The sequence below is a fragment of the Saccostrea cucullata genome, unplaced genomic scaffold, assembly GCF_032062105.1.
Source record: "Saccostrea cucullata isolate Sc308-1 unplaced genomic scaffold, CSIRO_AGI_Scuc_v1 ctg10936, whole genome shotgun sequence".
Classification (NCBI taxonomy): Eukaryota; Metazoa; Mollusca; class Bivalvia; order Ostreida; family Ostreidae; genus Saccostrea; species Saccostrea cuccullata.
The window spans coordinates 1,577-18,968 of record NW_026923795.1 but is presented as its reverse complement, the minus strand read 5'-3'; the positions used below and the strand labels follow the sequence as shown (position 1 = coordinate 18,968).

The window sequence follows — 17,392 nt, the reverse complement described above, 5'->3', positions numbered from 1 at the left end:
GCACTTAGATAAAACAATCACCTTTATATAAACGTCCTTTTGACTTAACTAAAAATAATTCCTACATGGCCGATACATTTACATTTTTTACACAAGGTACATGCAAAAAATTTATAACACTACATGTTTATGATATTAGTGCAGTAAATAATCCAGCATTCCAGAATTGAGAATCTATAAATTCATGATTACTGAGGTTTCTGATGTTTCTGGTTCACTAAACTTGGATATCAGGAACTCAAACTGTAGATTTATTTTATATGTAATCAACAAGTGTACATGTAGCCCACTTCCACTTTTTTTGGCAATGCCTCAATTTAACTTTCAGGAAGAAAAAAAAAAAAACAAAAAAAAAAAAACAAAGATTCGTTTTTTCCCATCTGGTTAATTTTGGGAGGGACATTAACACTTATAAATACCTAAAACCCCGTTTACTATTTTTTCTTCTATCTATTGCACATGTAACTGATTGAAAAACTTGAAATTAAAATACAGGGAATGGCTTTCATTAAAACTTGGCTACTTATTTTTGGGTTTTCTAAGAAGAAACTTTAATCAGAATGTAAAATTTCCAAGTATATAATAATTATTATGTAATTTTTATAAATAATAGTCAACATATCAAAATGTTTGGGTTTTTGATTAGATTATTTTTTTCAAGATTTTTTTTCTATATATTCTGTTTGAATCCCGTACGTACATACTTGATGTTAATTCTGCAAAAAAAATTAATTTATACTAAATTGTTTATTTTGCATTTTGATATAATATAAAAATATACTTCTGAAGCATCATGCATCGTTCTATATATATCAAGAAAAAATAGAATACAACGTTGATAATAAGAAATATGTGTTTTATGATAAATAAAAATATATTTCAAAAAATCCCATTTAAACTATTGTTTCTTGTTCTCCCATTTTTTTTAAAATATAAAAGGCAGTTGCCATACATCTTTCTCTTGCTTTACAAACAAGTTGTAAAATACATTGAAATCCATCCCACATTGTAACCATGCGCACCCTAGCATCTTTACTGTTGGTTTAAAGTGACCACTTTTTCTCCAGTCTCGCAAAAGCACACGAATTCCCTCGAGAAAATTATATTTTTTTTCATCCATGACTCGTTCTATGTGGCTAACTGTGTGGCCTAACTGAAGGCACAGATGTAAATATTCTCGTCCAACGTATCCTGCTATTTCATCCAACTCCTGGTCGGATAAGACTTTATCCAGTATGTCAGATGGAAGGTTTTTCATGACTAATGAAAGAAAACAAATTAGTTTGTGCTGAATAAAAAAATAAATATGCACATTTCTAGGATTACACAGCTGATTAAGGATTTAAACCCGCTTTGTTTCGTCACGTTACAATGTAAAGTTCAGCCTTCAATGAATATTATATTCCAAATGTATCAATGCATTGGGAGAGATCCGCGCTTGTCCCGACATAATTTGCTTTCGATAGTTCAGTATGCACAACACATGGTCAACACCATTTTTTGACGTGATTGAACTTTCACACCTTTACTGCAAATCGACAATAACTGTGTATTCTTTTTCTCTCTGAATCTATTTTGACATTTAAAGACAAGTACTCTATATTCATATTATTTCTCTGTAGCCAGTGTCAACATAATTTAGGTCTATACCAGTTTTTCAAGGGCAAAACTTGGAATGTTGGAAGCTAAAACCCTTCCCTCCTTTTGACGTCACTAGAATGATAAAATTTCATAGAACTTCCAGAATTAAATGAAAATTTCATATTTTATGGAATAATTGCGTCCGGACAAATACCTAAATTAACGGGATTTTTGGACGTCAAATGATCATATCAAAAGAGTTTTTCTCAGTTACACATAGACTGCAAAAACGTCGTGTTAGAGGTTGCGCTGTCTGGACACACCAATGCTAACAGAAACATTACTAATTTATTGAAAAATAAAATTAATGATTTATGGTTTATTCTCTAGATAAAAAAGATTATGCTAACTAGATATTTTAAAATTCATTGATGTGCATAAAACGGTTTAAAATTTATGACGCTAGTCCACGAACTTTTTGAGAACCCCTCGTACTTGTCATTAATGTATATAACAAACTAAATTTAATCCCGTAGGATACCCCTAGTGCGTTAGTGTAAATATTGTTATTTATCCTGTGGGGAGCCCCTCGATGTGTAATTTTATCTACCTGAGAGCTCGTGTTCGGGTAGTACCCGGGAAGTCACAGCCGAGATAAGACCTGTTTGGCTTGTTGTTATGATGAAGTAGCCTGGGCGGGTACTCAAACTACATCAGATATTTGAAAATACAATTTGTAAAATATGGTTTCTTGTGTGAGTCTGCACGTTTAGTATGGTTGTTTTATTATATTTTTCCCCAGGGTCCTATTTCCTTTGGCTTTTGTCCCGTTTCGTAATTATCAGGTCTTGGGCGGGGTACTACAGCTAATTACATTGACAATAGCCAGTCGGCAGTCCAGGGTGCCAGGGAGAGGGTAATGGTTTTGCAGTAACAGCGGCAACTGTGTGAGAGAATACGAAAGAGTACGGCAGCCCTGACGGACACATCCGGACCAGCAATTTTAAGTTATGTGTTATAATGAAATCTCCTGTTTAAAATAATATAAATTCAAACCAAAGTTAAGCTAGACGGCATTGTGAAAGTTAATTATGTGATATATGTGATACTTGTGAAAGTTATAATATTCAATTTAATTTGTGAAAGAAAACCCGTTTATCAGAGGAAATTCAAAAACCGGAACTCAAACCTCCAGCAAGGGTGTGGTGATTAATTGACTACGTTTTAAAGAACATTCTTCCAGGACTGACGTGCTGCTGATAGACGATTCATTTCTATATTTTTTAATTTGTTTCTTTTGTTGTACAATTTACTTTTGTTTTGTTTATTAAATTTTGTTAAAATTTCATTTTGTTTTGTTTCCTTCATTTATTCAAGTTCTTAAAGTGTATAACCCACATCTCAACAATTTGGTGGCAGCGGTGGGATACATCTGAGCTTGGGTAAATAGAGAAAATATTTTTTTTTTTGCAAGTTTGTTTCTATTATTAATTTTGCTTTTGTGTTTCAGGTTCACAAACTTTCACAATGTCTGGTATGCCAGAATGGATGGCTGACTTAATTGAAAAGGGTACAAACGTAAAAGAATGTCTCGAGATGTGGCATCAGGAGCAGGAATCAAAGAGAGAGCTCGAAAGGGAGAGATGGGCGCAAGAGAGAGAAGAGCGTCAGGCGCAGAGAGAAAGTGCAAAGTTAGAGGTAGAAAGAGATGTGAAATTACGAGAGTTAGCTATAGAGAAAAAGAGTTAGAACATGCTAAAATTGGGGGGTCTCAACCCCATGAGATTAAATGCCCACCTGTTAAGTTACCTAAGTTTGAGGAGGGACAGGACCCTGATGTCTTTTTACGGTCGTTTGAAAAGATAGCTGGGTTGCAGAAATGGCATAAATCCCAGTGGGCTATACGCTTAGTTCCTATGTTAGCAGGTAAGGCTTTGGAAGCGTATTCAAGGTTGTCGGATGCAGATAGTGATAACTATGAGATTATCAAAACAGCTATTCTCAAGAGATATGAGCTTACTTCTGAAGATTACAGGGAAAAATTTCGTCAGGGTAAGCAGTCAAATGATGAGTCATTTAAAGATTTTGTTGTTAGGGTAGAAAGGTACCTCAATCACTGGTGTGAACGTGAGAAAATAGATTCAGATTTTGGCAAGTTGTATGATATGGTCTTGAGAGAACAGGTTGTTAGAAGTTGTCCAAAAGACTTACAGTTGTGGATTCTGGAGCATGACCCAAAGTCTATTGAGGAGGTTGTTGCGTTGTCTAATGCATTTCAGGCGGCACATAAGAGTAAGTATCTTAGTGGCAATAGTGTCCAATTTCACAGTACAGGGAATAGGTCGACGGGAAAGCCAAACAAGTTTGGTTCGACAAATTCTCAAGATGGTAAGTCAAATCTCAAGTCTCACTTTAATGCAGGGGATAGCAGAAAGTGTTTCATTTGTGATAGAGTAGGACATATTGCAGCCAACTGTTTTCTTAAGAGAACTCAGTCAAAGGGTCAAGACAGTAAAGGTCAGAGAGGTACAAAGCCTGAGAAAAGGTCAGAAAATGTTGGTTTGTGTTTAGATAAGTCTGAGTCTAAAGTTGTAGACAATATACAAGATACAACCAAGGGTAGGGTGATTCTTAAGTTGTCCGGAGTTGATAACGAGTCGCCAGTAATTGAAACATCGGCAGCATTGGGTTTGGATTTAGTAAAGGGCCAGGTGAGTGATCAACCAGTTGCAGTCTTACGAGATACCGGATGCTCTACTGTATTTGTACGTAATAAGTTTATTTCAGACTCTGATAAAACAGGACGTTCAAGAGTGATAACTCTGGCTGATGGATCTCAAAGAAACTGTGATGAGGCAATGGTAGATTTGAAGACTCCTTATGTATCAGGTAAGGTACATGCCCTTGTCCTTGATTCTCCTTTTGCTGATGTAATTATTGGTAATAATGTTAGCATACTCAAACCAATGGAGGACGAAAAAGAAGTCAAGAGGGATGGAGATGACGAGAACACTTGTGCTGCAGTTCAGACACGTTTGCAGGCCAAATTGGAGCAAGGTAATAGTAGTTCTCAGAGAAAAGCAACAGAAGAGGATTCAGAGGATGAATCTTTGAAACAATTGTGGTGCAGCAGAGATAAGTTGGTAGAACTTCAGGAATCAGATGACAGTTTGAAATCTGCACTGAGTATGGCACAAGACGATACTCAAGAAGGTAAGTCTTACTTTCAGAAACAGGATGGTTTACTGTATAGAATATTTCAGAAAGATTCTGGTGAGAAATTTTCCCAGATCGTCATACCAAAGACAATGAGGTCAAAGGTAATGTCCCTGGCTCATGACACTCCACTAGCAGGACATTTAGGTAACAAGAAAACCAGGCAGCGTATTATGCAACATTTCTTTTGGCCTGGAATGTATATTGACATATCTCGATTCTGCAAATCTTGTTCTATTTGTCAAAAGGGAACACCAAAAGGTCGAACTCCAAAAGCTCCACTCATTCCTATTCCACCCATTGAGGAACCATTCTCAAGAATAGCCATCGATTTTGTTGGACCTCTTCCACTGACGGAGAAGAAAAATCGTTACATCTTGGTTTGTATGGACTACTCAACACGGTATCCGGAAGCATTTCCTTTGAAAAACCAAGAAGCAGAGACAGTGGCCAACACTTTGATAGAGCTGTTTTCTAGGGTAGGTGTGCCTAATGAAATTCTGTCGGACCAGGGTACCAATTTTATGTCCACACTGATGACTGAATTGTGTAAGTTACTTCAGGTAAGAAAATTAACAACTACCCCTTACCATCCACAAGCAAATGGGTTAGTGGAAAAATTTAATGGGACTTTGAAGAAAATGCTGAAGGCATATGCTTCTTCTGAACCTCACAGATGGGATGTTCATTTGCCTTACGTCCTTTTTGCATACAGAGAGGTGCCAAATGAGACAACTGGGTATTCTCCCTTTGAATTGCTCTATGGTAGACATGTTAGGGGGCCCTTAGCAATCTTGAAAGAGCAGTGGGAGGAACCTACAGTCGAACAGGCTTCAGTGTTGTCCTATATTCTGGAGACGAGAGAGAGAATGCAGAACATTAGAGATTTGGTTAAAGATTCAGAGAGACTCGCGAAAAAGAAACAAAAGATGTACTACGACAAAAAGGCGAGAACTCGTACATTTGAGGTAGGTCAGAAAGTTCTTGTACTTCTTCCAACTAGCACATCTAAGCTGATGGCGCAATGGAAAGGTCCGTATGAAGTAGTGAAAAAGGTAAGTCCAGTGGATTACAAGGTAAGAATATCCAAGAATAAAGAACCGGTTTACCATGTCAACATGTTGAAAGAGTGGCTTAGCAGAGATTCGGAAGAGAAGTGTCCGAAAAGCAATGAAGTTTTGGCATGTATGGATGCAAAACCAAATTTTTCAGATGAGGACGATTGCACTAACCATAGAGCACCAATCCTTCAACAGACAGAATCATCAGATAATGTTGAGATATCGTCAGAACTGTCAGAAGAGCAGAAACGACAACTCAAAAGGTTAGTAGAAGAATTTGAGAATGTATTTACAGATGTTCCAAAGAAAACGTCCTACATCCAGCACACCATTAAAACGACAACCGAGGAACCAATCCAGAAGAAACCTTATTCCATTCCGTATGCGCTACAGGAAAAGGTAAAGGCGGAAATCAAGCAGATGAAAGAGATGGGAATCATAGAGGAGACGGAAAGCCCTTACTCAGCGCCTATTGTACTCATCAAAAAGAATGACGACACCCTTAGATTCTGCGTTGATTATAGGGATCTAAATAAGGTAACTGTGTTTGATCCTCGTCCGATGCCAAGAATGGATGATATACTAAACAAAATCAGTAGAGCTAAGTATATCAGTAAGTTGGATCTTACTAAGGGTTATTGGCAAGTGCCACTGGATGATGAGGCAAAACAGAAAAGTGCTTTTGTTACACCGTTTGGTCATTTCAGTTTCACGGTAATGCCATTTGGGATGGTAAATGCTCCCGCAACTTTTGTGAGATTGGTGAGTAAAGTCCTTGAAGGTCATGAAAACTATGCAGAAGCTTTTATAGATGACATTGGTGTTTTCAGCGATTCCTGGGAAGATCACTTGGTGCATTTGAGAGAGATTTTTACAGCGTTGCAGAATGCAAATTTAGCAGCCCGACCGTCAAAGTGCAAATTGGGGTTTGGTGAGGTCAGTTTCCTCGGACATATGGTAGGTGACGGTAAGATAAAGCCATTGTTGTCAAAGGTGCAAGCAATTCAAAACATTCTGGTCCCAAACACCAAAAAGAAGGTAAGGTCATTTTTGGGTCTCATTGGATTTTACAGGAAGTTTATTCCTAATTTTTCTAGTCTTGCCCTACCACTCACAGACTTGACCAAAAAGAATTCACCACACAAAATAAAATGGACAGATAATCTTGATACTGCTTTCAAGGAACTTAAAGGTAAGTTGGCATGTGAACCAGTATTTTAGTCGAATGTTTGTCTTGCGTACAGATGCAAGTGCTACTGGAGCAGGTGCAGTCCTCAAACAAGAGTTCGACACTGGTAAGCACCCAATATTCTTTTTGAGTAAAAAGTTTACAGCAGCAGAAAAAACTATGCGGTGATTGAAAAAGAATGCTATGCAATTATCTGGGCTGTCAAAACACTCCGAGTGTATTTAGAAGGTAAGCAGTTTGTTATTGAAACTGATCATGCTCCATTGACGTGGTTACAGAGATCAAAACTGTCAAATCAGAGGCTTTTGAGATGGAGTCTTCTATTGCAGGAGTTTTGTTTTACAGTTCGGTATGTTCCAGGTAATCAGAACGTTATTGCAGATGCGTTGTCAAGGTCGAGTGAAGAGCAAGAGTAAATCAAGGTCAATGGTGAATATTTCCAGTTTGTACATATGGTTGATTTCTATGTATTTAGTTTGTAAATAGGTTGGACTAAATGGTGCTTTAGTCTTCAAAAGGGGGAGGTTTGTAACAAACTAAATTTAATCCCGTAGGACACCCCTAGTGCGTGAGTGTAAATATTGTTATTTATCCTGTGGGGAGCCCCTCGATGTGTAATTTTATCTACCTGAGAGCTCGTGTTCGGGTAGTACGCGGGAAGCCGCGGCCCGAGATAAGACCTGTTTGGCTTGTTGTTATGATGAAGTAGCCTGGGCGGGTACTCAAACTTCATCAGGTATTTGAAAATACAATTTGTAAAATATGTTTCTTGTGTGAGTCTGCACGTTTAGTATGGTTGTTTTATTATATTTTTCCCCAGGGTCCTATTTCCTTTGGCTTTTGTCCCGTTTCGTAATTATCAGGTCTTGGGCAGGGTACTACAGCTAATTACATTGACAATAGCCAGTCGGCAGTCCAGGGTGACAGGGAGAGGCTTGCAATGTGTAATGGTTTTGCAGTAACAGCGGCAACTGTGTGAGAGAGTACGAAAGAGTACGGCAGCCCTGACGTACACATCCGGACCAGTAATTTAAAGTTATGTGTTATAATGAAATCTCCTGTTTGAATGATCTGGATTCAAACCAAAGTTAATCTAGACGGCATTGTGAAAGTTTATTATGTGATATATGTGATACTTGTGAAAGTTATAATATTCAATTTAATTTGTGAAAGAAAACACGTTTATCAGAGGAAATTCAAAAACCGGAACTCAAATCTCCAGCAAGGGTGTGGTGATTAATTGACTACGTTTTAAAGAACATTCTTCCAGGACTGACGTGCTGCTGATAGACAATTCGTTTCTATATTTTTTAATTTGTTTCTTTTGTTGTACAATTTACTTTTGTTTTGTTTATTAAATTTTGTTAAAATTTCATTTTGTTTTGTTTCCTTCATTTATTCAAGTTCTTAAAGTGTATAACCCACATCTCAACAATGTAATTGTCATTTTTTTAAGGCTTCTGATTTTCAAATTGTGTATTTAAGCCTTTTATTATTTTTTGGACACAACATTTAATTTTTTTATTATCATCTGTGTTAGTTTTTTTATGAATATTGGATACTTTAAATTTGTATATATATTTACGACTGGTGTAAATGTTTAAGTCATATTTATTTAATTTTTGTTTACATATAATGCTTGTACAGCGCCCTAGAGTTTTCATATATAGGGCGCTTTATAAATGTTGAATAATAATAATAATTATAAATCTTAAAAAAGTAATGCTTTATTATTCTCAATTATCAATAAGTCGTAGAATAAATGTGTAGTAGAATCATTGTCATGCTATTTTGATAGTGTATTAGGTATTGTCGTATTGCGTTGTTTTATTGTTTTTTCTTTTTTTAGAGAAATGCAAAAAATAACTTATTGTAGAATGCGACAGAGGGAAAATATTTTTAGGGTCGTTATTTTGCTATCAAATGCTATTTTTAATCTCGTCAATTTTAAAAAAGACGGTGTCCAATAAACTATATTTACATCGAACAATTTCTCAACGAGTGATGGTTTGTGAAAAAATTGTTTGAAATTAGTCCACAGTTATTTTACAAATTGAAACAGTAAAAATTAAACAGATCATTAACAGAAGATATAGATGTGATAATACCTTTTGACCAGAAAATTTCTCTTGAGAAATGTCATGGCATACGAGTATTAATGATTTGTTTGCTTTTTCAAGTACACTCAGGATCCTGTCGAATGACAACACCATACATGTTATAATTTTGCCTTCGTTGTCTTTTTCACATTGATAAGTTAGGGGATATAATCTGCTTAGAAGTTTATTAAATAACTACTGCTTTTGGATATTTTGGTGATCATAGTGTACAATTGCTTTAATGGCACAAACCTCTAGTCTAGTATTTTAAATTAAACAAGAGGCCCAAGGGCCTTGAATCGCTCTTCTGATAAATTGTACAACCTATCACTTGTATTTGAAGCCTCTAACCCTAAGTATCCTAAGACCAAAGTTGCATCACCTGACAAAGTTTGATGATTCTTAGCCAATTAGGACTACTTCTTGGTATACATTCTTGGAAAACCCAAGATGTCTCAACTGACACAGTTTGATTATTCTAAGCCAATAAATACCTAAGATACTTAAATATAGCCATAAAATGAAGAAAGTAGGTCACCGTGACCTGATTTTTGGTTGACATTCTCTGAAAACCCAAGATGCATCAACAGACATAGTTTGTTGATTCTAAGCCAGTAAGTACCAGAGATACTTAAATATAGCCAAAAAATGTCAAAAGTAGGTCACCATGACCTACATTTTAGTGGAGATTTTTCAGAGTCCAAAGATGCATCTGCTGACTAAGTTTGATGATTCTAAGCCAATAAATACCTGAGATATTCAAAAGTAGGTCATCTTGACCTACTTTTTAGACGTCACTCTCCGAAAATCCAAGATGCATCAACTGACAAAGTTTGATGATTCTAAGCCAATAAGTACGGGAGATACTTAAATATAGCCATAAAATGTCGAAAGTAGGTCACTGTGACCTAATTTTTGGTCGACACTCTCCGAAAACCCAAGATGCATCAACTCACAAAGTTTGATGATTCTAAGCCAATAAGTACCGGAGATACTTAAATATAGCCATAAAATGAAGAAAGTAGGTCACCGTGACCTAATTTTTGGTCGACACTCTTCGAAAACCCAAGATGCATCAACTGACAAAATTTGATGATTCTAACCCAATAAGTACCGGAGATACTTAAATATAGCCATAAAATGCCGAAAGTAGGTCACCGTGACCTAATTTTTGGTCGCAACTCTTCGAAAACCCAAGATGCATCAACTCACAAAGTTTGATGATTCTAAGCCAATAAATACCTTAGATATTTAAATATAGCCATAAAATGCTGAAAGTAGGTCACCGTGACCTACATTTTGGTCTACACATTATTTAGAGTCCCAAGATGCATCTCCTGACCAAGTTTGATGATTTTAGGTCTGAAGGGAATCAAAATATGCCTTTTACACAATTTAAAAACATATGCTAGCAAAATTCTAAAAGTAGGTCACAGTGATCTACTTTTGCTTAAATATGTTTTTAGGTCCCAAGATGCAGCAACTTACAAGATCTGATGATTCTAACCCTTTCAGTGCCTGAAATAATGGGATTAAATGTTTTAAAAAGGTTAAGTCATAAAGTTCAAAAAGTAGGTCACGGTGACCTACTTTTAAGTTGACGTTTTTCAACGACCCAAGATGCATCAACTGACTAAGTTTCATGATCATAGACCTTAAAGTGTCCAAAATATGCCTTCAAATCAATTTGAAAACAAATGCCCGCAAAATTTAAAAAGTAGGTCACCGTGACCTACTTTTGAGTTAACGTGATGTGAAGTCCTAAGATGCATCAACTTACAAGATTTGATGATCCTAGTCCTTATAGTAAGCAAAATATAGACATTTTTATTAATTGTAAATTTAGGTCAACTTTAAAGTGACCTTGAGACCACGCCCTTTGCCCCAGGGTCATGCCTTGAACAATTTTTAATCTTCAACATATCCTGATCCTTGTATGTAAGTTTGGTGAAAATCTGCCGGGCCGTTCTGGAGAAGAAGATTTTTTGGCAACTAGTACTTTTTGTTTTGTTTTCCTGATTATCTCCCCTTGTTTTAGGGTCCAAACCCTTATTTTAGTATAAATGGTAGCCCTTGGGCCAAGGACCCCCTGTGGCAAATTTGGTACTGATTGGCCAAAGGGTTCTTGAGTTATGGCCCATATTCTAAAAAGTTAACGCACACCGCACACCGCACAAATGGCCATAGCATTAGCTCTTTGAGCCTTTGGCTCAGAAGAGCTAAAAGCTCTTGAAGCAAGCGTACGTAATAACAAATTCAAATTAGATAAAATTGAATAATTCTTTTCGTGAGATATTGAGTGCATTCCAAAAAAGGTCTTTATGCTTAAAGCAAGAAAATAATTGAAAAAAAAAAAAATAAAAATTTAACTTTCTAAATATGTTCATATATTATAATGCGAATTTCCTCAATCTAGAGAAATAATATGATGACCTAAGTAGAAATCTCAAGATAAATCATAGTATACATACCATCTGTTTCAAAGACATTAGTTTTGCAGACCTAGAAATAGAAAAACACCTTTTATAACGAGATCGAATATTTTACAATTTCAAAAAAAAAACACACACAAAAACTCAGTATTCTAACCCATAAGTGTCAATGGTACGAAATGCAGTTTTATAATTGAAATAGACTTCATTACAATAGATTCCCGCTAATATTTGTGTATCTTTTAAACGTTTAGGTTGAATGAAAAAAGGAATGACACATATAAGAAAATGATTCCTAAAAAATGAAAAAAAAGTGATTATTAAAGCACAGGTGAAGATAACCAACAGTATGTGAATTCGGAAAAAATTTTGGTGAACAGGGCATACAATCCTAACCCCCCATATTTCAGAGATGTATGAGACGCCAAGGGGGAGGGTAACATCTTTACCATTCACTAAGAACAAGGGGCCCCAAAGGGGCCCTTTAATCGCTCTTCTGATAAATTATACAACCTATCACTTGTTTTGAAGCCTCTAACCCTAAGTATTCGAACCCAGGTTGCATCACCTGACAAAGTTTGATGATTCTTAGCCAATTAGGACTATTTTTTAGTCTTCATTTTTGGAAAACACAAAATGCATCAACTGACAGAGTTTTATAATTCTAAGCCGATAAATACCTAAGATATTAAATATAGCCAAAAAATTCACCGTGACCTCTTTTTTAACTTTCCCCAAAAACCCCAAGATGCATCAACTGACAAAGTTTGATGATTCTAAACCAATAAGTAGCGGAAAAACCAGGTACTTCAATATAGCCATAAAATGTAGGTCATCGTGACCTACATTTCGGTTGACATTTTTTAGAGTCCCAAGATGCATCTGCTGACCAAGTTTGATAATTCTAAGCCAATAAATCCTGAGATATTCAAAAGTAGGTCACATTGACTTACTTTTTGGTCGAAATTCTCCGAAAACCCATGATGCATCAACTGACAAAGTATGATGATTCTAAACCAATAAGTACTAGAGATACATAAATATAGCCATAAAATGTGAAAAGTAGGTCACTGTGACCTATTTTTTTGGTCCACATTCTCCGCAAACCTAAGATGCATCAACTGACAAAGTTTGATTTTTAAGCCAATAAGTACCAAGATATTAAATAAGCAATAAAATGTCGAAGAGGTATTTGACCTAATTTTTGGTCATATTCCAAAACCCAAGATGCATCAACTCACAAATTTGATATTCTAAGCCAATAAATACCTAAGATACTTAAATATAGCCATAAAATGTCAAAAGTAGGTTACCGTGACCTATATTTTGGTCGACCTTTTTCAGAGTCCCAAGATGCATCGCCTGACCCAAGTTTGATGATCGTAGGTTTGAGCTACAAATTAAAATATGCCTTTTAAACAATTGAAAACAAATGCCTGTAAATTCTAAAAGTAGGTCACAGTGATCTACTTTTGCTTAAATATGTTTTTAGGTCCCAACAACAGCAACTTACAAAAATTGTATGACCAACCCTTTCAGTGCCTGAAATAATGAGATTAAATGTTTTAAAAAGGATAGGTCATAAAGTTCAAAAAAGTAGGTCATGGTGACCTATTTTTAAGTTTACTTTGTTCAAGGACCCAAGATGCATCAACTGACTCAAAGTTCGATGATCATAGGCCTTAAAGTGTCCAAAATATGCCTTCAAATCCATTTGAAAACAAATACCCCGCAAATTTAAAAAAGATGGTTATTGTGACCTTCTTTTTGAGTTAATATGATGCTGAAGTCCTAACATGCATCAACTTACAAGATTTGTGATTCTAGTCCTGATAGTAAGCAAAATATAGACATTTTCATTAATTGTAAATTTAGGTCAACTTTAAAGTGACCTTGAGACCACGCCCTTTGCGCCAGGGTCATGCCTTGAACAATTTTTAATCTTCAACATATCCTGATCCTTGTATGTAGTTTGGTGAAAATCTGCCTGGTGGTTCTGGAGAAGAAGATTTTTAGCAACCAGTACTTTTGGTTTTGTTTTCCCGGATTATCTCCCCTTGTTTTAGGGTCCAACCCTAATTTTATAAATGGTAGCCCTTGGGCCAAGGATACCCGTGAGAATTTGACACTGATTGGCCAAGGGGTTCTGAGTTATGGCCCATATCGGAAAAAGTTAACGCACACCGCACACCGCACGACGAGCACCCCCGCACAAATGGCCATAGCATTAGCTCTTTGAGCCTTTGGCTCAGAAGAGCTAATAAAGGTGTGCCAATGATTTTATTATCAATTATTAACAATTATTATTTGCAAAAGCATGAATAACATAAACAACACCGATTTTGAAAAAAAATAGTTTACAGAAATTTTTTATCACCTATATTTGCTAGATTTGGGTAATGTAAGAAACTTGAACACACAGAAAAATAACAAGAGGCCCACGGCCTTGTAGGTCTCCTGGAAGTATTGTGCAACAACTTTCAAACAATTAAATTTGGTTTCATGTTATAAACCAGAGGCCATGGAATTGCAATTTACAATTTTGAAGAAAGAGGTACCATTGCTTATAATAATTTAGACTTAGCATGCTGACTCTGTTTACTTAAAACCCAGAGGTAGATCAGAGTACAATTAAAAGAAAATACACTTCCACTTTCATTACCAGTTCTACACCTCATCCCAAAAAGGAACCACTGATCCTGGGTCACACTTCAAAATTTTGCAAATTTTATCATAAAATGGTTGATGAACACCAAAGAGCAAATTTCCAAGCATTAATTAATTTTAGACTTTGTATCCCCCTCACCCTCGACCCAGGGAAGGGGGCATAAAAAATAGCCATTTTGCTAGGTGCCCCTTTCTTCATCATGAATATATATATTTGGATCATAGGCATTATAAAACACAGAAGCAAAGGAAAGAATTTCAAAGAATAAATGCATTTTCACTTTATAACCAATAAAACCCCTGTCCTTACACCAGAACCCCTGACCCTGGGGTCAGAAAAATAACAATTTTGAAAGAGGCACTCTAGATCAACTTTACTATTCAATTACATAGTTTATCTAATACCCAGAAGCAGAGAAGAAGATTTTCAAAGAATTCATGCATATTCACTATATGATCAATAGAGCCCCGCCCTAACACCAGAACCCCTGACCCTGGGGTCACAAAATTCACAATTTTGAAAGAGGCACTCTTGCTCATCATAACTATGTGCTTAGTTAGTTTATTTAATACCCAGGAGCAGAGAAGAAGATTTCCAAAGAATAAATGCTTTTTAAACTGTATAAACAATAGAGCCTCAACCTAACACCAGAACCCCTGACCCTGGGGTCATAAAATTAACAATTTTGGAAGAGGCATTCTTGCTCATCATAACTATGTGCTTGGTTAGTTTATTTAAAACCCAGGAGCAGAGAAGAGATTTTCAAAGAATTAATGCATTTTGACCATATATTCAATAGGGCCCCACCCTGACCCTGGGGCCACAAAATTCACAATTTTGGAAGAGGCACTCTTTCTCATCATAACTATGTAATTAGTTAGTTTATTCAATACCCAGAAGTAGAGAAGAAGATTTTCAAAGAATAAATGCATTTTCACTATATAACCAAAAATAGCCGCCCTAACACCAAAACCCCTGACCCTGGGGTCATAAAATTAAAATTTGGAAGAAGGCAGTCTTGCTCATCATAAGTATGTGCTTAGTTAGTTTATTTAATACCCAGAAGTAGAGAAGAAGATTTTCAAAGAATATATGCATTTTCACTATAATCAATAGGGCCCCCACCCAACACCATAATCCCACCCTGGGGCCACAAAATTCACAATTTTGAAAGAGGCACTCTTGCTCATTATAACTAAGGACTTAGTTAGTTTATTTAATACCCCCAAGTAGAGAAGAAGATTTTCAAAGAAAAAATGCACTTTCACTATATAACCAATAGAGCCCCGCCCTAACACCAAAACCCTTGACCCTGGGGTCATAAAATTCACAATTTTGAAAGAGGCACTCTTGCTCATCATAAGTATGTGCTTAGTTAGTTTATTTAATACCCAGAAGTAGAGAAGAAGATTTTCAAAGAATATATGCATTTTCACTACATAACCAATAGAGCCCCGCCCTAACACCAGAACCCCTGACCCGGGGTCATAAAATTCACAATTTTGGAAGAGGCACTCTTGCTCATTATAACTAAGTGCTTGGTTAGTTTATCTTATACCTAGGAGCAGAGAAGAAGATTTTCAAAGAAAATCATGCATTTTTACTATATAATCTATATAGCCCCGCCCTAGCACTAGAACCCCTGACCCCAGGGCCATGAATTTCACAATTTTGGTAAAGGACTCAATGCTGATAACAATCCTGCAAACAGTTTGACTGCTTGATGTCCAGGAGTAAAGAAGAAGATTTTTAAAGATTGCAATAATTTAAGTGGTTTTTGCCCCACCCCCAGGCCCCAGGGGGGCAGGGACCATGAAATTCACAATTTTTGTTCCCCTTCACCCATAGATGCTGTATACAAAATTTGGTTGAAATTGGTTAAGTGGTTTCAGAGAAGAAGCTGAAAATGTTCAAATGTTAACACACGACGCACGACACACGACGACGGACGAAAACGGATAGCAATAGGTCACCTGAGTTACTCAGGTGACCTAAAAATAAGTGCAATGTCAGATATGTCACTGGAAATTATATACACGGCAATGTCTTTGAAGCATCCTTAAAGATGAGTATGTTTCATGTTTTCTGTTTTTGATACAAAGAACTACTTTTAATGTATTACATTTTGCTTGAATGGAAATTCAATTTTCAACAAGTTAGCGCAGATTTGAATTAGCGCTGTCAGAAGTTACTAGTTATAATAAAAGTTTATGTACAAGACATTTAGCGATGTACTCGAATTAGCGGACTCTGCTCTCCACCAAAATCGCTAAAAAGAATACACCGCCAAATTTTATATGTTTACAGTATGACATGTCAAAATGGTAACAAGGAATGCCTTGCAGGATTGATTTAATAACAGGATTGGTTTAATACAGTATGTGTAATGTACTTTTATTATTTAAGATGACATTCGTATAAACCTATTGAACAACCCTCGTATATGTATAACATTTAACTCATTTTATATAGTTACATTTCATTACCTCACACAGTACATGGATGTCAATATTGCATCGCTTCAAGGCTTCTTCAAGGTCAGAAAATGAAGAATGTAATTTTTTGCGCCATTCCAATAGGACGAAAAACATCTGGTCAATAGAGGATTTGTGATCCTTTTCTATTCTTTCGATTTCTCTGCTTAAGATTCCAAGTTCCACACCAAGAGGGTATAAATGAGTTGGACTCAAGTACCTAACTAGCCGTGACAGTTCAACTTCTTCTACATTTTTCCCATGGCAAGTATTCCCAATACCTATAAGCATATGTTGACACAATACTCATTAGTTTCTTATATGTAGAGTTCAGTTTAAGGTTTCCAATCTTTTGTGGTATATTGAACGTACCCTAACAGTTTTCGTTGCAATTTGGGATTCCATGAGATAAAGCATCATCTCCCTATTTTTAAAAGAAGTGAATTATTAAAAAAGTCACCAAGTAATAAACGTCATCCAGTAAAACTTGACCGGATCATAATAACATTAATTAGTAGATGAAAAAGCAGGACGTTTATAATTCACGTTTGAAGCATATAAATGGAATGAAATAAAACGAACAGAAAGTAATCGAACAAAAAAGGAGAATCAAACTACTATAGAAATAAATTGGTCCTTGGTAACAATCCATTAAAATTAACCACACTGGCC

At 36.0% G+C, this 17,392-nt stretch overlaps 2 protein-coding genes across 2 annotated transcripts; one reads left to right on the top strand and one right to left on the bottom strand.

Annotated features, from left to right (window-relative positions):
* Nucleotides 1-452: 452 nt before the first annotated feature.
* On the bottom strand, nt 453-17,025 carry LOC134264925 (uncharacterized). Its single transcript, XM_062747174.1, has 3 exons — nt 16,733-17,025; nt 11,618-11,648; nt 453-1,260 (listed from the first exon to the last, which is right to left on the bottom strand). The coding sequence occupies exons 1-3, from the start codon at nt 17,009-17,011 to the stop codon at nt 926-928; spliced, it is 645 nt and encodes a 214-aa protein (XP_062603158.1). The 5' UTR covers nt 17,012-17,025; the 3' UTR covers nt 453-925.
* LOC134264926 (uncharacterized) lies at nt 3,168-6,885 on the top strand. The gene is made up of 2 exons (XM_062747176.1): nt 3,168-6,395; nt 6,689-6,885. The coding sequence occupies exons 1-2, from the start codon at nt 3,168-3,170 to the stop codon at nt 6,791-6,793; spliced, it is 3,333 nt and encodes a 1,110-aa protein (XP_062603160.1). The 3' UTR covers nt 6,794-6,885.
* Nucleotides 17,026-17,392: the final 367 nt, after the last annotated feature.